Source organism: Nelusetta ayraudi, unplaced genomic scaffold, assembly GCF_046127955.1.
Source record: "Nelusetta ayraudi isolate G7.1 ecotype Tasmania unplaced genomic scaffold, CSIRO-AGI_Nayr_v1 ptg000075l, whole genome shotgun sequence".
Taxonomy (NCBI): Eukaryota; Metazoa; Chordata; class Actinopteri; order Tetraodontiformes; family Monacanthidae; genus Nelusetta; species Nelusetta ayraudi.
This window is the reverse complement of record NW_027466125.1, coordinates 2,152,501-2,174,332: the sequence shown is the minus strand read 5'-3', so window position 1 is coordinate 2,174,332 and position 21,832 is coordinate 2,152,501. Positions and strand designations below refer to the sequence as shown.

The window sequence follows — 21,832 nt, the reverse complement described above, 5'->3', positions numbered from 1 at the left end:
CTGGGGAAAAAAGAAATGAACCTCAAAATGTTCTTAGTCAAAGTACATATTTAAATCTGAGCTGTTTAACTGAGGCTTATACCTAAAACCAAAGTTGCATTTAGCATCGAATCCTGGGAGCAAGGGCAAACCTGACTACCCAACCACGAATGGCCCATATACAATGAATGATCTCACTGATAAACAATATTTTCAACAGTCGCTTATTTGTGTCTGAGCCAGCTCTACAGTTTCAATGCTAAATCTCTTGGCATGTTGGTCGTATCTAACTTTATAACAAATAACATATTTCCCAAAAGTCAAAATATTTCAGTGGCAGAGGAGCCATCTGGTCTCTTCAGAGTTAAAGCAGTGCCAAGCCTGAGACACACACACGCGCGCACACACACACACGCACACACACACACACACACACACACACACACACACACACACACACACCCAAACATTTTGTTTTAAAGTTGCTGGACTTTTTTTTTTTTTTTTCATTTTTATCCTGGATTAATTGCTCAGAATTTCTTGCAAGCTAAAAACTTCCCGACCCCTGTTTTTTTTTTTTTTTCCACATAGCAGATATGATGAGCAGCGTGTTAACAGGAAAATAAGCCCATCCTGACTGAGTCACTTCAGGGACTGTTGTGTTGTGCAAATATGCAGCAAACAGAGAGAAGAGGGGAGAGACCTACCAAAATAATAGCGAATAATGGCGCAGAAGAAAGTGCTGCTGAAGTGGGTTTTTTTTTTAATCTTTTTTTTTCCAAATCCCAGGGGTCTTCATTATTTTCCCAGATGCTATTACCTCCACATAATTACGCTGCCTCTTCAAACAATCAGTTTGTTACTTGAGCAAATTCCACGTTTTACTTCCAAAAAAAAAAAAAAAAGAAGGGGACGCTGAACTAAAAAACTTGCGTATCCTTCCGTTTTTTGGTTGTTTTTTTTTTAAGTAGGCCTCAAACGGAAACTCATGCATAGACATGAAAGCAGGGACCCATTGCTAAACACGAGGGAGGGGGTTGGGGAAGAAAGTCAGAGAGAGGGGGAAAGGGAGAAGGAGAGAGAGAGAGGAGAGAGGCCGACAGAATGATTCTATAACCAAATGGAATTTGTTCATTCAATACTTGCCGCTAATCTCATTTTTGAATATGGAGCTTGCGAGATAAACTTATCAACTCTGTTGTTGACAGAGAGTTCTACTGCTTCTCCGTCTTCCCTGTGCAGCAGCTCAATTTAGGGCCGCCTCTCCCCTCCGTCCCGCCCCCTCCCTCTCCTCATCCTATCCATCTCCTCCCCAGCTAGCTACCTCCCTCCCCCCCCTCTCTCCCCTGCTTCACCCCTCTTTCATCCCCCAACCTGCTCCTGTCCCCCCCCCCAAGAGTGAGGGGATCAGAGCGATGCGGGTCTCTCGCCGTGGGGGTAATGACTGGTTGGAGGTGGGGGCCCGGCGGGGGTGCCAACCGGTGGCGGTGCCGCCTCTAACCCATCGGGAGAGGGAGTGAGGGAGAGTGAGAGAGAGAGGGATGCGGTGGTGGTGGTGAGAGGTTGGGGGGGTAACACGCCGGCTCCCGCACGTGTCAATCAACGGCGGTCCCGGGCGACAGGTGTGAGGTGTGTGAGGTGTGTGCTGTCACATGAGCAGCAGCACCTATCGAGGGTAAAAAAAGGAGTGTGTGTGTGTGGTGGTGCTACCATACACACAGGCACACTCCCCCTCCCCCCCCCCCCTGCTCCTCTTTAGAAACCTCAAATAAACGCTGGAACAAATCGTTTCTGACAGAAGTGACAGCAGGCAGAGCGACAGCGCGCTCAATCAGGAGCCAGCTTTCTCTCTCTCGCTCTCTCTCTCTCTCTGTCTGTCTGTCTGTCTCTCTCTCTCTCTCAAGGCCCCCCATTCCATTTTAAAGGGCCGGCCATTTTTTTTTTTTTTTTTTTTCTTTTTAGTGCCTCCGTCCCTCCATGCCTCCCAACTGATGTGAAGACTCGGTCGGAAGGCAGGAACACAACTTATCCAACGAGTCTGAAAGTGGAACAGGAGTTCACATTGGAGCCACTTTCTTTCTTTTCTCCCGAGTTGCTTTCACACGGCGACAATTGGAGCAGATTGTGTTGGGGGCGCGAGCGAATGAGCGAGTGACTGAGTGAGTGAGTGAGTGAGAGAGTGAGTGAGCGAGTGAGCGGGACTGATCAAAGGTCTCATAACAATCGTCCTATAATCTGCTTCCTGCGGCAGGGCTAATTAGCCTATAAAGTGGCTCAGGCAAAGGATGGAAAGTGCCCAACATTGTGCGACTTGACATCTCATCAGCAAACTGTAGCTCGGAATTGTTAAAAAAAAAAAAAAAAGAAGACAAAAGGCGGCTCGGACTCGGGTGACATGGAAACTCCTTGGCGGGGATCCTTTGAAGGAGGTGTTTTTAGGAAGCTTTTGGACTCACCACAGTCTGGTGGTTGACTTGAATCACCTCGTCGCCTGCGTGGATCTTCTTACACTGGTCGGCTGGAGACTGCAGAGGCACCGGGAGACAGGCAGACAAGAGGAGCAAAGGCAAAGATCAGAGTCACACTGGAGGGCATGAAGCTCTCTGCTGGATTACCGCACAGATCCAACTCAGGAGACCACGGAGAGCGTTTGGAAAGTGGAGGAGAAAATACAGAAAGGGATTTCGCTAAACTTTCTGAACGGACCAATCAGATTTGTCACTGTTAGATTAGCCACGGTGCAGTTGGGGGCTTCCTATTTGTTAAAAGAACAGTTACCTGCACGTAGGAAGTCAGAGTATGAAGTGTGTAACCCAACCAACCCAGTTGGTGGTGAAGCAAGAAACATGTTCACTGCACCTTGAGTGCTGTTTGCTTTCAATGTGGAACAAAAAACATCCAGTTCAGTAATTTCCACAATTTTCAGTGGGGTTGAAAGCCCCACAGTCAAAAAAAACTTTTTCTTTTTCTGTTGCTTTTTTTTTTTTATTATTTAAACATATCATGGCTGATTGGAATCCAGAACAATCTGAAGACTGACTGAAATAGTTTCTTTGCCAAATTTCAGGGTTGAAAACTGAGCGACGTGGCTGCCGTGTAAGATCAGGGTAGTTGATGAAGAGTCAGGCACGAGATGGAGGGAAAACAACAACAACAAAACTCACATTCTCTGTGGTTCCCGTGATGACATGGAGCCCGTCATACGTCGACTTTATGTACATCCCCTGAAAAACAAAGACGGACGTGCATGTCAACAGAGACTTAGCACAACTTTGAGCTCCTCCCTCAAGTCTCTCTTTTATTTTGGCTTGTGATGATTGTGGTTGGGGTTTAAATTGTGTCTTTGATGTTTCCCGCTGGTATTTAGTCACATTGGGTTTGACTATTTGTATGTCCTACCTATGACTTCAATCATCGGTCTGATATTCCATAGACTTCCTCAGTTTACTTCATAAGATGGGTTTATTAAGAAGCACCATAGAATCAGCTGTGGTATCACAACTACAGTGGATCATGGATTCTACATCTTAATATTAGGCTAAACACATTGTCTGAAATCGATACACTTACCATATCAGTTGTTACAATTAATATGAATAATGAATCTACTTATTCTGTTTCCTGAATGAGTTCACATTGATCACTGTAAATGTTTCTGGCTTAGTCTGTCTGCAGCTTCATCACACGTTTTTTATCAAGTAAACATCCACTACTTCAAATGAGTGGAGTTTCTCGGGTGGCAAGGAGCACAATCAAATGCTGTGTGGCGACTTTGTCAAAACCAACCGCCGTCTCTGGCGAGTCAACACGCCTGTGATTCATGAGGACAATAGTGGAAAAACGTCCCTACCAGTCCTTCACTGGGCATGATGCTGGTCAGGTGGACGACCTCCAGGTGAGCCGACTGAGAGACCAGAGAGTCCGACGAAAGGGAGATGATGTGGTCGCATATCCCCGCCAGGGTCTTACACTGGAGGTGAAGAGCGGGTGGAGGAAGAGGAGGAGGAGGAGGAGGAGGAGGAGGAAGAGGAGGAGGAGAGAAGAAGAGAGAGAGCGACAGATTGAGCAAAAAAAAAAAAAAAAAAACTTATTGAGATTGGTTCGGTCCGTGAGGGACACTTTGACCCAGCGCTCCGGGGAGGTGAGACAGAAATCGTTCATCAGATTGTTCCACATCGCCGCGGCACAAAAAGTGTTTCCTGTCAAAGCCTGTCTGCAGGCATGGCCACTAGACACTGTCACAGACAGAACAACAAATCACACACACACACACACACACACACACACACACACACACACACAGATGACATTTTGTAACATCTAAATTACACTGCACAAATTCCATCTGTGACTTTTTACTTTTTTATATATATTTTTTAGCCACCAAGGGCAAGTTTGTCTCTCACTGAGATTAGATTAGGCCGATATCAGCTGCAATATTTTCTGCTGCTAAGGACTACATGACATAAGCCAATGCGCAAGGTTAAAAAAGCATGGTTGTCAAGAGGCTCTCTCTCTCTCTCTCTCTCTCTCTCTTTCTCTCTCTCTCTTTCTACTTTCAAGAAAAAACTTGAAAGTTCTAAAGGTCATAATGCTAAACCCATATTTCCCTACGATTTGTCAGAAAAACTAGAAAAACAAACCCATACAGATACATGTTTTGCCTTCTGTTTACTACACCGTTGTCTCAGAGGGTGCAAAATCATATTGCTATTTGATCAGGAGAGGTATCAGTGCCCCCCCCTGTGACATCACAAAGGGAAAACGTCTGGATGTGCGTTCTGCAGAGAGCAGGTGAAACAAAAAAAGAAATAAAAAATGGATTTTTCTGATCAATGTTGAGTATGTTGACAGGTTATGGACACACATATAATCAGTGGTTCATAACATACATGATGAACACAAATCTGACATGGATGAATCTCACAAAAGATGAATCTGATCACCTGAATCTGAAAAACAAATGTTACTGCCGTACAGTGACAGAGGGGTTTTCAACACAAACACAAACACACGCACCACAAAGGTGGAGTACACATACTCTGCTTCTCTGTCTCACACACACTGTCGCTCTAAGGCAGTGATTCATTCAGTATAAGAAAAAAAAAAGTGAGATTATTCAGATAGATGACAACGTGATGCCAACTCTCTCTGCGTCCCTCTGCTTTATTTATATAAACACACAATTACGCACCGCAGCCTTTTCTGGGTCACTTATCTGAACATTCAGTTGCTTTTTCGGATCGGTACAGTAATTGTGCGTGTTCTGGTAAACACGCGCAGATTATTGCAGATTATGTAATAGATTACCCTGGACTCAACGTGAACTGCCCGCACGTAAATTTTGAGCGAGACCCGAGACCCTAGCGTGCTAGGTAAGTAGCCTCCGCGGCTAACGGCAGCAGGTGACGGTGTTGCAGCTCTGCTTTTGGCCCTCTTTGATCGGCCGACTAATAGTCTTGACCTGGGATTAGCCCCGAGACAAAGGGCCGCTCGCTGGCTGGCGTGGAGACTCTGGACGACTCCTCCAGCGCTGGCACGACCAGGCCGTGATCTGACACGCCTCCAGAGAATCAGAGCGCAGATTATGGGGGGAAGTTAACTTATGTGGCTGCCGGCTGGCATGAGATTTAAGGACGGTCAAAATGTAGAGCCAGACGTAGCGGGTTGCCAAAGGGATTAAGCTCTGGCTGCAAATGGACCCCCCCCCCCTCCCCCGACCACCACCCTCCACACACACCACACACACACACACACCCTACTGTCGCACCTTCTCTTAGGTACCAAATACAAAAGCACACACACAAACAGAAACAGGAACACACAGCGTGATTGTGTAATGCATCGTGTCCACATGGCACAAATCTAAAAAAAAAAAAACATTAAAAAAACCAACTTGCTGGATAGGAGCAGCAAAGAGGTGGGGAAGAGGCCGCATAGGAAGGAGGAGTCCGAGAGGACGGGTAAAAAAAAGAAAAAAAGGAAAAAAAGGGGAGAAAACAAGACGGAAAAATAAAAATAACTAGGCTGCTCTTATGTAATTCTTCTCATCCTTATGCATGCGTGCACATAAAAAAACACACACACACTCATACACACTTCACGCTCCATCAGACACACAGACTCACACATGCTCATTTCCTATCCCTCCGTTCTCCCTCTCTCACACACACACACACACACACACACACACACACACACACACACACTCCCTGTCCATCTGATTGCTGCAGGCCGTTGTCTGAAGGAGAGCAGCAGGGTAACACTGAGTTTTGCATTATTAAGCGGAGGCTGACAAACTACACCACAGAGGCGGCTACGCAGAAGATTTGACCATTAAGGTTCGAGCTTTAGGAAAAAAAAAAAAAAATCATGTTTAACGAACTCTGGGACTCGTACAACTACTGAATGTCGGTCTGGACCGGGCCCCCATTCACACGTTACTGGAGTAGCGGCGGTGTTACATGTAAAACTCTGTCACGTATTTCGACACAAAAAACAAGAGCACCTTGATGGAAATACATACAGCCGAAGGAAGGTGTTGGCGTGCCAAGTACAGTAACAGATGGTATGGCATGGAATTATTGTATATTCACTTAGATCACTGATATACACTTAATTATTTAATGTTGACTATTGAATATTTCAAATCCATCAGAATAATTCATGGCTCATCAATGGGAAGATTACGCTGATTTGGCAAAAGCAAAATTCTCTTTAGAAAATTGGGGTTTTGACATAAATAAAAATGCAATATAAGAAAAGTGACCATTCTAATTGATTATTTTTGACTGCATAATACATATTTGATTAGGGACTGAGGCCGAAAAGGCAGACTGCCATAGCTAGTCAAGCCTGCTGATGAAGACCCTATAGTCAAGGTATACATACGTATGTGTATTTTTTTATTTGTAGTTTGAAGGATTCTTCCCCCATAGATCTTAACGAGTGAGTTATCTTGATTTGCATGATAAGAATGGTTATCATTCCATTAAAAATGCACTGCTCATAATTAAAAAAAATGGAATTTATATTCAAAAAACTTGGCGGGGGGAGACACACTTGTGTTTCCCCTTTAAACAAAGCACAGCACTGTTTGATATGCACTTTGTGGGAGTGTGTGCGGATAGATATGATGGCAATGCGATGCCTCGAGTGGCACTTTGTCCTTATCTCCGCTTTATTATTTCCAAACAGTCAACAGCGGCCGGTGAGCGAGCGGCAGCCACACAGCAAACAGCGGCTCTTCTCCGTTTGCTCGCGCTGCCTCCCTGTTTTACACATAAACCTCCCACACAGAGCAGACGCAGTCATGTGTAGCCTTCAGTCTGGCACCCAGGGTTGTGTGTGTGTGTGTGTGTGTGTGTGTGTGTGTGTGTGTGTGTGTGTGTGTGTAAGTGTTCAATTTAAATATTTGATTTTGTCTGCTGTGTGCCATTAAACTGCCTTTAAAAACAGACAGAGGTAAGTGAGGGGATATTTGACTGTCACTGTTTCAACACATCAGGGTGACTCACATCATTCTATTAGTGCTACAGCTGCTTTTATTTGTGGCGTTCTCATTCCACTGGATGCAAATATTTTCAGTTTGCGACCCAAATATTTAATCAGGGACTTTTTTTTAATGTATTTATCGCTATTATTATTTTTGGCGCGAGACGCCCGGATGAGTTTCAGCAAACTCCCACCTCTGCCAACGTTCTATTTGGTTTGCTCCACCTGACCTTGAATGGCAGCAGGAAGTGTCCCACTCCAACTGTCAGCCCGGATCAGACACTGGCTGCTCACTCTGTTTTTACACGTGGCCACGGAAGAGTCCCCCCCATTGCAACATGCACGCACGCACGCACGCACGCACACAAACACACACACATATGTACACAGAGAGATAGAGAAGATAAAGGCCTCAGGCTGGTTTGTGCAGTTATGCACATTTTTTTTTACCCCCACAGATGACCAAAAACTAACTAAATAAATAAATAAATAAATAAATTGCAGGAATTACACACTTCAAAAACAGCAACATTGGAAAACGTAGGCATGAAGAAATGTTTTTTTTTTTTTTTTTTTTTTTTTTTTATCTTTTTACCAGACAAATGTACTGTTTAGGTTTTTTTAGTCATCAGCGCCAAAATGCCAAGACTGACACAACAACTAACAAAAACATTATATAAGATAACCGTGGAGTCAATATATTGAGTCCACCATGGTGTTGGGATGATGGATGAATGTAGCGTGTTGACAATGTGTTGTTATTTGCATAGAATGTATATGTATACTTGTGTCAACTTCAGAAACCTTACAGTTACATTTTTTTTCTTCCCGCAAAGTCATTTTTTAGCAATACTTACCGTTGGATAGCAATGCTAAATATTTTCCATTTCGTTTGGAGCAATTTGGTGAATCTTTCTCTGAGTCGAGCTGCAACTTTTTGCTTTTCTTTTCCCTTCTTTCTTTTAACGGTGCCACATGCAATTTTACTTTACTGCTGGATGTCAAACTTCTATATTGCATGCACGACACAATAAATTGTGTCCCTCCCTGTTCTCAGAATAGCCTCGAGCACAGCGAGCATTGAGCTGCCAGTGAGAAAACACAGACGTGATGGACGTTACGTGACTGTCATTACATAATACTGTAAACGAGAAAATTATCCTATTGGCATTTCTGCTGTGGAGTTTTGTCTTCCTGTAAAATTTGAGAATTTGGCTTAGCCATTTTAGCAGGTCACTTTCTAATCTGCATGTAAAAATGCCATTGGTAGTGCACACCAACCAAATCTACCTTTCCTGAAGTCTAATAACCAGCGTAATTTTTCACGATCACAGTTTATTTATTGTGTTAGTGAGAATCAAGAGGAAACTTACCACATGGAGAATCTTGTTCTCTGTCTCGTACACGGTGCAGTCCTGTGAAACAAGAAGAGAAGGTGAGATGGTGGCACTCACTTTGTTCTCTTTTCTTCAGCTCTAAACCCTTTCGAACTTTAGAATCTAAACTAAACTAAAACGCCGGATTAAGCGGTTCTGGATCCACTCGGCTGCTCGGGGAGTTGAGCGACTGATGGGGAGCGGGATTTAGCAGATGCATTATTTCAACCGTGACAGATTGTTATTTAGCGATAGCTGATAGTTAATCTATTTCTGGGAAAGTGGCCCGTCGAATTCGGCAGACGTTCCGCAGTCGCCTGTTAATTTGCCCGTCGGATGCGCGGCCACGAGCACGAGCGCCATCGCCGCCGCTGCCGCCGCCGCTGCTGCCATCTTTGTCTGCCTGCCACCCTGGCAGCCACCCTCACAGTGGCTCCGGCCCATTGTGAGTCTGCAGTGGCCTCCCTTGCCTCCTTCCCTCCCTCCCTACCTGGCCCTTGTAAGAGAGGGGAGAGGTGTTATCTGCTCAGCTACAGGATGCGCCCCGGGCACACGCACAAACATTCGCAGCGACTGGGAGTGACTCTGTGCAGCCTCTCACAGCCGATGCTTGGATGGATAGATGGACGAGGTCCAGAAGCTCAGATACAGTTCCTGTCCAAACAATGACATTGCTACAGTATGATTGCATGTGTGTGTGTGTGTGTGTGTGTGTGTGTGTGTGTGTGTAATTGTGTTGACTCTATATTTGGGGGGCCTGAGGGGGAGACAGGGGAAGGATGACAGAACCCTGGTTCCTAATCCGATGGGGGAGGAAGTGACGATGAGGATGACGAGGTCTCGCCGGTAGCCAATCGGAGCGCTCGTTTTCAAGCCCTCGTGGCACACCCGCACTGAAAGCGGCCCCAGGCAGTGGGCATATGCTCCACTCCAATTTGAATCTATAGAAAAAAAGAGCCCGAGAGCGAAGAAAAGAGCGGCGGCGCCCGTAATCGATGCCTCCACTTCCACTCGGCGCGTCGTGGCCTTTCAAATCCAATCATGACATTTGTTGCGTGAATGGAATCGAGGCAGGGCTGATGGATTGTGCGACGCACGCATCCTGTGAGTGAGTGAGTGTGTGTCAGTTTGTGTGTGTGTGTGCGCGCGTTTGTCTAATCACCTGTTGTACAATGGTGGTTAATTCCAGGCAGAGCTGAACAATGTTGTTCTTCAGTAATGAATACTCTGTCACACTGGCGAACGGAGACCTGAGGAGGAAGGAAAATAATTTATTGTCAAACCTCAACAAAAACTGGAAAGCGGGACATCTAATTTTGGTGTTTTCACAATAGAGATTACTTAATTTTCTGTTTACGGGACATACATACACCCACTTGGCTTCCACTTTGTTAGCGACAGTAATCAATTTCTTGTCAGCGCCAATATCTCAATAAATCGCACGGCAGCAACTCGATGCATTTAGAAATGTGTGGACGTGGTGAAGACCACACGCTGGGAGTCAGAATGGAAAAGAAAAGGGGACTGAATTGATTTTGAATGTGGTGAACGTAGTTGTTGGTCTGCAGAACAGCATCTCTGATTGTACGACACGTCTGTCATCAAAGCAGCAGGTGTGTCAAGCAAGTTTGTCTTGGGCTAGCCACATGCACTAAAGGAAGTGGCCAGTAGGTGTAACTCCTATAGCTTATTTCATCAGAAGTAATCTTCATAGCATATATATTTTTCATATAAGTGTTAATACAGCATTTTTTCCCCCTTTGATTTGTGTGGTTTCAAAGGCAAACGCAGGCAAATGACGAGACAAACAAAGTTCAGTTTTCAAGTTATGCAGACGACAACATTGTTTTCATATCACAGACGAGAGGCTTTGCAATACAGAGATATTAAAGTTCAGCATCACTTTATTATCTTCCGATCAGCAGATTGGACCCCAACACAAAGCACACTCTTCCTCCCCCACCATCGGATTATTCTCCTCCATTAGGTACTAAGGGGGTCGGGGGGGACTCAATAATAATATCCTCCAAAGGTTCTATTTCTATTTTTAAAAATTGTGTCAAGATTGCAATAAGTTGTGTAAGCTCCAAACAAAAAGAAACAGAGAGAAGAATATGAAGATATCTCAGCAGGTTTTAATAAAGCAAATGAAAGTAATAAGCTTTATTTTATTTTCATCTTTTTTCAAATCCCAGATTAGACTCTAGCGGCTTGAAACAAACAATCATCGAAGAATTCCCCGGAAAATATAAAATGATATTTCATCCTCTGAAAAAATTGCTTGGTTTTGTCCTTCTACTAAAACGGAAGCTTTGATGGCGCTTTCACATGTTTGTAAGAGGATAAAAACAAGTTGGCTGAGTCCATTTCCAGACGTGTTTGTTTTGACACACACTTTTGAGAAGAGGAGCAACCACGACACAAGTAAAGGGATGGACTTGACTCATTTCCGGGAAGTTCACTGCCAGTTGAAGCTTAATATTACACTGGTGAAATTAATTTTGCATAACACGAGGCTTTTAAGATGTATTATTTACTACGATTCTTTCCAGCATGCTAATAGGCTTCTTTCTTGAACAACATAAAATAAAGGTACATAAGCAAGAGCGCATTGAGAAGATGGTAAAATTAATGCTGTTTTTTCTATGACTCTTGCTACAGTTGTAATCCCTCAAAGTGGTCTTTTGGAACAGCGCCAGTCCTAATTTTACCTGTCCAGCCAGGCGAGCAGGTTCTTGGCTGCACCAATGAGGTCCACCACTGAGGTAAGAAAATCGTTGGGTAATCTTCGGGAAGCTCGTCCATCGTAGTGGCCGCCCCTCCGCCGGCCCAGGATGAAGTTCTGGAGGTTCTTTGCGGAGGCGTTCAGTTTGTGGGACAGAGTCCTGAGGTTCTCCGTCTCAAGGCCATAGTTCTGGAGGACAAACAGCATCCATGTTAGAGCCTCGGTACAAGAAGGAGGCTGCGGTGCTTGTGTATTAGTGACTTATCCTGATATTCCTTTGATACACGTGTCTACACTGACAACAAAAAGATCTGCATTTAATACTCCACAAAATAGCTCAACAAAATAGTAGCTAAAGAGACGATGCTCTATGCCAGTTGGCGAAATGCACTGAAATTAGTAAAAGGTTATCTGCAAAACTATACATTAACTGTTATTATGCATCTAGAAAAAGTTAGATAGATTTTCAAACAGCTTTTGCTTTTGCTTATGGAATCCATGGAAAGACCAACTGAATGTCAATCAGAGGTCTGGACAGTGGATGAGCAGGATGTCGGAGAGTTGAATCTACCATGTGAGGTTACCATGTATCAGTATTGAATAAACAATGTCCTTCCTGCTGTTTAGAAATTTCAAATTTCAAGTGAAGAACCAGGGCCTTCAGCACAGCATACCCAAGTGGCAGTTTAAGCTAGTCGCCACCATCTCTAAACTCCATATGTAATGTAAAGGCATAAGATATGTAAGCTTTGTTCTGTGCGTAATCCAACAAAGATTGAGCTATGATATGTTTATTTTGTATGCAGGGTTTTTAAAGCGGCTTTCAAGGGGGAGATAAACCAAGATTAGAATTAATATCACTGAAACAAAAAGCAATTTCTTTTTTTTTTTTTTTGTCTTACAGTCCGCATTAATGCAAAAGAACCGTGCTGCCGGAACATCCCCATTGCTGCACTCTGACCCTTTGAAGCAACAAACAAACACACAACACAGCACAACATCACACAACAGACCCACTAGGACACACTGCTCAGTGTCTCGAGGCTCCCCGAGTCACGTCCTGCCTGACAGAGTCTGAGTCCTGCCGACACAAAGGTCGCGCGCACACACACACACACACACACACACACACACACACACAAACAACCGACACACAACCTTGTGTAGTCGGGAGCATGAGCTCAACTAGACATATCTATTCCTCCTCTCTGCCTCCAGATCTATTCTACACAGTCACGACCGTGGCGACTACAAAGACGAGAGGGTTTCACAGCGGCGACGAAACGGGAGAGAGGGAGAGAGAGAGAGAGCGAGAGGAAGAGAGAGGGCGAGTGAGTACAGAGGAACTAAAGAGGCGGGAGACAAGAGGGAGGGAGAGAGGAAGAAAGAGCCGCCCGGCTGTGCATCTCCCCCTGAATCTGGGTCACGCTCACACTGTGCTCTTTAAAAACCTTTTTTCTTTATTCCTCCCCTCCTTCTCTTCCTCTGCTGTTGATGTTGGATGTATACATGAACTTGGTGTGCACATGTTTGCAGAGCTGTAATTAGCCTGTCCCGCGATTTTGATCTATAGCTGTAGCTGGAACTCTCCGGGGGGGTCGAGATCGCCGGGACGAAGCTGGACCAATAATGTCCTGCGTTCACGTTCTGTGTGTGTGTGTGTGTGTGTGTGTGTGTGCGCGCGCGTGCAAAAATCAAAATCGGAGCCCAGCATGTGCGTGCATAAGTGCGCCTGTGCGTATCGAATCAATAGCACTAGAGGCCCGATGCCATTAGTGCAGCCGACCCTCCACCTTGGTGTCGATGCCGTTGCCATGGCAGCAGCTCCTCTATCTCCTCTCTCCTCCTCCTCCTGCTGCTGCCGCTGATGATGATGATTTCTAAAACGGGTCACATTTGGGTCTTCCAAGATGTTATCGTTATGGCGCAAATAAATAATGCTCAGACCTTCCTTCTCATCCTAAACTCGTGTGAATGGAGAGACTCCTGGCTGCACACTTGCTGCTCCACAGCCTTGAGGACGCTGCTTAAATGAATTGCTCAGATCAAGAAACTTAAATTCCACGTTTTTGTTATTGTTTTTTGCTGAATTCACCCCCTCCCCAAAAAAAAACAAACCAGGCTGCGTGTTTTGCATCGCAGGCCCGGCAGGCAACAACTTCAAAAATGAAACAATTACCTTTTGCCTGAAGTACGGCGAAGAAGATTTTATTCATTTCCACTGAAATGCTTTAATTTACTGTAGTTCCTGCTGCTTTAACCCGCCCTGAGCAGCCAATCCGGTGTTGGAACATCAGCGTTTGGAGGAGCGTAGCGAGAAGACTGCAATCACTGTTACAGACAGCACTGGCACGTACCCAGCAATGGGAGGAGGGGAGTAATGAAGGAGGCTGGTGGAAACGATGGAAGCAACTGCACTCCCTCCCCCACTACCTATAGTTCCTGGCTAATTAACTCAAATCTTCAGTCTCTCCTGTGAAGTTGAAAAGGACTCATGAGTTACGGCCAACTGTTTTCAAAACATCCACGCGGCCATCAGGGTTTCAAAAATGCTATTTTCAGTGGCAAAAAAAAAGCGAGGGGAGGCATTGAAGAGGAACCAGCAGAACGCTGACTCATCTGCCTGAAAGAGCTCCAAGAGGAGATGACAGCAAAAATTACTGTCTCCGAACAAAAGCACCACCACAAAAGAAAAAAGGTAGAATTGGGACACATCTCCAAAGATGCATCCGTTAGGTAATTTCTATCAAAGGTGTTGCCAAGATATTTTACAGATTTTTTTTGGTGGTGTTTGTCTGTTGTTCTCGTGCCCTTGCCAACGCAAGTTCCCATGATGCACTTTAGGCAGAAAACAAAAGATGAAAAGCTCTCAGTTTTAAATTCTGCATCAAACTGCTCGATACACCAGACTAACAGCAAAGTGTTATGAGTTGATTTGAGTTGATTTAAGTTGTGTTTCTCCGTGTGGAAGGAATTGAAATGGAGGTGAAGGAAAACCTGTCTGCAGGGGATCTCTTTAAAGCGAATGCTGGCTTGATACGTTCCAAACAGCAGCCAGCTGCGACTGGATTCACTGAAGCTAATCAGGTCCCCTCGTCACCTGAGCCGAGTGCTGACTGCACAGCGGAGAACGTCAGAGGTCATTTGTTCTCCGCAGCACTTTTTCATTGAGTAAATTTGGACGTTTCTCCGCGAGAGTTTTGACCCTCCCAGCCACATCATTTCCAAATTGCTTTTTCATTTAAACATTTGCAGATGACTGTCATTTCCAGGCACAAGCTTACTGGAAATTTACCTCACTCAAGGAAACCTCCTTAGCATAGATGCTAGGGGCCAATTTGACTGCTTCGACATAAAACGGTGGTGGTGGTGGTGGTGGTCGGGGGGTAGAGTGGGGGGGTTTCCACATTTATACCAACATTAAATCCACCGTCAGCACTAAAAACTTGCATTGATTCAGGGCCACCAAAGTGCCCTCGTTTTACTACAGAAAGAGTGGAAAGTTCTTTAGAGTTACACCAGGGGGAATGAGCTTTGTTTCCTTTATGATGGATTATAGTGCTGACAACAGCCAACGGTCCACTCCAGCCACAGTCTCTGAAGGAGCAACAGAGCTGCGTCCCTCTGCTGCCCATAGAGCTCAATTAATGAGTGGCTGCAGGTCTCATTATTCATCATATCATATTCACTGAGGATAGTTCTTCCCTTTTTTTTTTTTTTTTTTACAGCATTTGTCTTAGTTCCAATTGATTATTTAAACATTTTATGGTAATTGCAGAGAACGACTGCAATTCTGCTGAAACAAAGTAGAAGAGGGCACCAAGCAAACAGAAAGACTCAGTGAGTCACTGAGAACGAGCAAAACAGACGACAACAAAAACAGAGTACCTTGACATGGCATATAGGAAGTTTCTGGAATCTTTAGATTCATCCTACACCTACAACTAGTTTAGAAGGGTTACGTTGAGGCAACTAGGCTGGTTTTGTAAGATGACCTGGATGACTGAGAACCTTCACAAGCTACTAGTAGCAAGTATCTAGTAGCTAGCAAGCTCACAGACAACACATGTAAAAGGGAGAATATTTCAAAGCACGCAAGCAAGCAAGAAATCGAGCGTAGCGTTAGTACCGACAGGGCACGACTTCACGCTATAGTTTTCCCTGCCAGCTGTGACCCCTATCTGCCGTAGGCTTACATCACTTTCACAATGGCTCGTGAAAGGCATAAGGCAGGGCTCTCCACGCAAGTGCGCATAAAGGGGTGGGGAGACCCCACGCAGAACCATACCGCCAAATGTAACTTGTGACTGCATTGTGTAATGAATTGTAAATTTTAACATAGTGACCCTGTCTGAACTAGATTTAGTTACAAAACCAAAGTTCGATACGTGCTACTGGTCCAAAAAAAGGCCTGTGGTGGAAACTTTTGGCAAATCATAACATATTTTCACTGGAATACAACAACAACAAACAAACCAACAGTGTCTTTGGTGCCAATACAGCACGGTGGGGTAGATCCTCAAAGAAGGACGCGCATCGGTAAAATGCGGAGCGTTTTGCGGCGAGATTGTGGCTGCAATCTGCGTCAAAGATCCACAAAGGCTTTTGCGATAACGACATGCAGGCGCAAACTCACACAAATGCGGCACCTGAAACAGGTGCCAATGTTGCGGTCTGGCAACCTGAGAGCAGTTTGCGCCAAAGGTTGTTCGTGAGTGCGTGTGTTTGACAGCGAAACTCTGCTAGGATAAAGGCGCTCCTGTGCGCGCCTGGCGTTACGATGCCTCAACCAACACCTGAGTACCATTTGTATTTTTCATAGCCTATCTAAAATATTGCCATATATACTGTAGTCTATGCCCATCTATACATAAGATTTGGGGAGCCATATCCATATTTCAGGCTTTTCAGAGAGGAAAGTTTCACTCAGAAGCAAGAAACACTCTGACAGACAGAAGCTGCTCCTGGTTTTGGCTGGCGGTGTTTGCGTCTGTCAAACTGCGCGCGGACACGAGCGCAAACTCTTTCTGTATGTGCCGCTGTTTGAATGAGGCATATTTGCATATAAGGGGGTGTCCTTTTGTGCGTAATGACTCATTTAAATAAATTCAAATGAGTCTGGCGCAGCCCTGCCACTACCTGCGCCTCGGCGCATTTTGCGCAGATTTTCACGTTTGCGTCCCCTCTGTGGATTGGAATCACCGTTGTTGGCGCGATTTACACGGAATTTCTGGCGCAAAAGCAAATCGCTTTGTGGATCTGGCCCTGTGTATTTAGCAGTTGGCACTTGTTTTTCTGTATTTACTTCCAGTTCTTCCACCTCTGAAACTTTAAAGCGCAATTCACACCAGTCGCTTCCGGGTTACGCCATAACGAAAAGGATGCCGAATGATTTCTTTCTATTGGACACTGGCCAGATTGATGGAAGAGGAGAAGGAGGAGGAGGAGGAGGAGGAGGAGGAGGAGGAGGAGGAGGAGGAGGAGAAAGAGCGAAGGGTGAATGACCTGGGTGAAAAATGTGTGAAGAAAAACGTCAAAAACGTCATATAAGCAGCGATTACTGCTAAGACCGGAGAAGTTTTAGTGACGCCGTGTACACCTGTGTGTGTGTGTGTGTGTGTGTGTGTGTGTGTAGTGCGTGTGGTGCACCCTGTCCTAGGGCATTCGGTGACTGCTTCACTGGGACACTTATTCCCATGTTGGAACGTATGAATGAGAAGAGGTGCTGATTACTGGACACACACACACACACACACACACACACACACACACACACACACACACACACACACACACACAGTCTCACAAACATTCAAACAGCCCTAAATAATCCAGCCATGTGTGCCTGGAAGATAAGGTGCATCCTGCGCTGCACTTTTTCTACATACTCTCTCTCTTCCTGCATCTCTCTCCCTCTCCCTCTCTCACTCTCTCTCTCTCTCACTCTTCCTCTCTCTCACTGCTCCTTTTTTCTCTCGGGGAGAGTAGCACCTAATTCCCCCTAATTCTCTAATCCTGAGCCGGGCCGCTGCACATACAGTCAGTCTAGTCACTGAGGCAGTCCACACAAAGCAGGGCCCAAATGAGAGTATTCTTTTTTTTTTTTTAATAACCATTCTGTATGCCAATAGCAATAACTAGCAGGGGGGAAATAAACAAGGAGAAATATAGAAATTGTCCAAGCTTTTGGAATTTCTTTTCACTCTTCAGAAAAAAATCATATTCTAACCGAAAACCGAAACAATGAAAAATGCAAAGACTGTGAAACAGTGAAATGTAGAGTAAGATATTTTTCATATGTGACATTTTTTCTTACGCGCATGTTGCCCCCCCATACCAGAGCGATGTAACAAGACAATGATATGAATTACTCAGGTGATTTCTAAGGGAATAAAATCACTGATTCTCTTTCAGCAGACCCCTGCCATTAACTACTGTGAGTTAATTTTTCAAATCAGTACATTTGATCAAATACTACATAATAAGGTAATAACATGTAGGTATTAAACATTCTTTCTGTTTGCTTCAGTGTGTTTAATTTCCTTGACAAGAGCTTTATGGATAAAACGTATCTCTATTAATATTAAAGTAGCATTTTCATGATTTTTGGGGAGTGCAAAAGAATTCAGCAGATTCTGCTGCACTTGGGATTATATATTCATCTTGACGCGTATTGCCAGCTTTAAGTCAGTCGGTGTCAAGAGACAGAAAGAACGAGAGAGAGAGAGAGAGAGAGAGAGAGAGAATGAGAGAGAAATGGTGTCAGTGGGCGAGCGGGGCTGACTGACCAGGGCGCACAGGAGGTCGACAGCCTCCAGGATGAGCTCCTGGTGTCCTATCCTGGTGACACCCAGCTCCTCCAGCTCCTGATGGGTGATGTGCAGCAGCTGCTCTCCGCCCATCTGCTCCCGCTCGAAACTCTTCACGTACTGCTGGAGACAGTCGTCCAGACCTGCAGAGGGAGAGGGAGAGAGAGAGAGAGAGGGAGAGAGAGAGAGAGAGAGAGAGAGAGAGAGAGAGAGAGAGAGGCAGAACGATGGGTTAGCTGGCGCCGAGACCCGTCTGCGGACACTTGGCGCTCTGATGTGACTTTTCAGTGACACGGAGGTGAATCGCGTTGACACCGGCTGCTGGACTGTGGCGGTAAACCTGCGCTGGACACACCGGACCCGGTCCAGGAGACAAACACACCTTCAGTCTGTTAGTGCACGCAGTGGGTGGATGTGTTTTTACGGTTTCAGCCTTGTGCATCAGACATACTGTACATCTACGATGTCAATCATTCAAAGGATTAACCAGCAGTGAAACAATTAGACCTTTTAAAACGTAACCTCTAGAGTGTCAGTGAGGGGGGCAGACCTGCTCCTCCAACACCAGTTTGACGACTTTCGAAAAAAATTTCCATTTCAAACAAAGTCACAATCAAAGATGTTTCCATGCAAATTTCATTGCCCTCAGACAGTGCACAATCCAGTGTAAAAACAACCTGAGCAAGTTGCTGCATCAAACCAAGAATCAAAGAGACTCAAACCTCCTCATGTGACCAGCAGCATGAAGACAGTCCACGTTATATTCATTATTACTATAGTATTGTCTGTAATAACATAGGTAGCCAGGAGGCACGAGTGTGTTGCGAGTGTGGCCAGTTCCTTTTAGCACACAACCTCACCTGTGAGAGCTGACCTGCACTCCAGAATGGTGAATTAGAAAATCTCACCAGAGCCACCTTCAACATATTGGAGTGGCGTAAAAAGATAAAATAATTCCATTTTGAATGAACAGTAGGAGCAACACTGGAAAAACAAGTTGTGTTTCACTTATGTCAAAAACTCAAAGGCAACTGTAGGCGTGAATTTGCACATTTCATTCTTCCATTGTTTCCTTTTGTAACTTTCAGCGACACCCTGCTGCTGTTCATACTTTCTTTGAAAGCGCTGTCTATAGCTTTACATGAAAAAAAAAACACAGCAGAGAAAGGTGCTCATGCCAAGGTGTTGTTTGAAGTAAAAGAGGAGCCAAAACAAACGCACAAACCCAGCCTTCACTCGCTTGCACTGGATAACAGGTATGTGAGATGCTTATTATTATCATCGTGGTCGTCTCTTATTGAAATTTCCGTCTCTGTCAGGCTGGTGGAAACTCGCCTCTGGTGCCTGTCCTCCTGTCGGAGTAAAGAGCAAAAATGTTTTGAGAGCTCTCAGCCCCTCTAGAGATTATTGACTGATTTTCAGGCTCCACTCACTGTCAGCGCACGACACACAATCCCAGCCATCCACACACACACACACACACACACACACACACACACACACACACACACACAAAGGCAGCCTAAAGGCAGAAATTTCATCAATGCTGTATTGGCAGCCCACTAACTGTCTCCTAGAAAAAAGAAAAAAAAAACATCCCTAAGTCTGACTTTCCACTATGTGACGGCAATTGTGACGCATGTTGAGAAACATTTCCTTTGATTTGCTTTGCTTTGCTTTGTGCTTTCTTCTTTTCTTCTTTTAGAAAAGTGAGGCCATGCGTTTGCAGGCTGCGTAGCACTTTTTCTGCAGGAAAAGAAAAAAAGAAAAAAAGAAATGAGCGCACATTGGAATTGATTAAGGGGGGGGGGGGGGCTGTCCAGTCATACCTTCGAAAGACGTGACCAAAAGTATCGACGTATGACTTTTCTACTCTTAAGCCGTGGCCGCCTGCCACGCACGCAGCCAATCAGCGGCGCGCAGGCGCGGCGGGCCCCGGATACTATTGATCGCAGCGAGCCTCGAGCCCGCGGGCGCACAAAGTCAGCAGAAAGAACGCACACGCCTCCCTGCAGACCTGACCGAACGGGCCTGCTCTCAAATGAGCGCATGCAGAGCGAGCGGGGGAATAAAAGGGGGAAAAAAACGCGCAAAGCAGAAGTGCACTCCGCCTCTCCTCCATCGCACACTTTACAGTAGCGAGTGTACAAACACAATTACAACTCTTGCTCGCTGTTATGCGGGGTCTCGACGCCTTCCTTTGCTTTTTTTTTTTTTTTTTTTTTCCTGTGCGCAGAGGGGCCGCGGGCATGTTGTTAGAGACGAGCCGAGCTGTGAGGAAAACACTGATGCCCAGGGGAAGGAGTGAGTGCAGAGTGAGAGCAGACAGTGTGGTAGCACCTTAACACAGTCGCTCGCCACCGCGCACATCGACACACCGCCGCCGCCGCGCAGGAACTAGCAAGAGGCATCTCGCCCTCGGAGCGCCGCGGGACGGCGCAGACACAGAACCCCGGAGCCTGCTGCTCCTTCCGAGCGACACAACGGCCAAACAATCTGCTTCCAGATCGCACAGAGGAGACGGCCTTTTTTTTTTTTTTTTTTTTTAATCAGACGTAGCGCAGCAGCTGGAGGATCGGCTCCGCCGCTAACACAAGTGCATATTGCGGAGTGGAAAACGTTCCCGGCGGGCCGCCGCTCTTATTGGACGTGTTAGCATGTGTTTCAACAAATAGCAATAATAAGACGCCACTCAGTGCAGCAGCGGGTGTGAAACAAGAGACGCCGGTGTGTTTTAAAAGAGCAACACAGATTTCGCTGGTTATGAAGTACTACACAAATATGAGAAATTGTTACTTTATTTTGGAGCTTCAGTTCAGTTTCACTCTGTTCTGTGTTCAGAATAACATCACGCATCTCTATCAAAATCAACCTTTGACCTCTTCAATGATAACTTGAACAAACACAGAGTGAAGCAGAGAGAAACAGAATGGAAACAGGAGAAATTCCTGAAACGGATCGACGATTGATCCAGTTTTAACTTTTCAACTCTTCGTGCTTGCACGCTTATTATTCTGGTCGTTTCTCCACCTGCATTAAATATACAAAGAGGTGATGAATAAGAAATCAAAAGTATCCTGGTTGAAAACCACTTCCATTGCAAATGCACCTTACTGTAACTCCGCCTCCCTTCTGGAACACACACACACACACACACACACACACACACACACACACACACACACACACACACACACACACACACACACACACACACACACAAAAACACGTGCGCCCACACACACACACACATGCATATGCACAAGAGATATGCAGTGGTTCAGGTGTCGAGTGACTTTTTTCGAAACATGTGTTGTTGTTGTTTTTCCCATACATTTGTGTGTGCAGAGGAAGCCAAAGGTACAAACATACACAACTTGTGTCGCACAGCTGCAGGCCAGTCGTGCAAATCATGTGAGTTACCCCTGGAGGACAGACCGCTGATCTGG

At 45.3% G+C, this 21,832-nt stretch overlaps 2 protein-coding genes across 5 annotated transcripts in view; both read right to left on the bottom strand.

The window, feature by feature from the left end:
* The window catches only part of sh2d1aa (SH2 domain containing 1A duplicate a), a 144,744-nt gene that overhangs the window by 57,818 nt on the left and 65,094 nt on the right, over positions 1–21,832 (bottom strand). The gene's annotated exons all lie outside the window — the stretch shown is intronic.
* LOC142899661 (connector enhancer of kinase suppressor of ras 2) overlaps positions 1–21,832 on the bottom strand; it is a 57,972-nt gene that overhangs the window by 26,214 nt on the left and 9,926 nt on the right. For all 4 annotated transcript variants that reach the window (XM_076043366.1, XM_076043365.1, XM_076043367.1 and 1 more), the window contains exons 2-8: positions 18,363–18,526; positions 11,561–11,763; positions 10,012–10,099; positions 8,847–8,888; positions 3,830–3,949; positions 3,144–3,203; positions 2,436–2,504 (exon numbers count right to left, since the gene is read on the bottom strand). In XM_076043366.1, the coding sequence (XP_075899481.1) occupies positions 2,436–2,504; positions 3,144–3,203; positions 3,830–3,949; positions 8,847–8,888; positions 10,012–10,099; positions 11,561–11,763; positions 18,363–18,526 (746 nt within the window). The remainder of the gene's footprint in view (positions 1–2,435; positions 2,505–3,143; positions 3,204–3,829; positions 3,950–8,846; positions 8,889–10,011; positions 10,100–11,560; positions 11,764–18,362; positions 18,527–21,832) is intronic.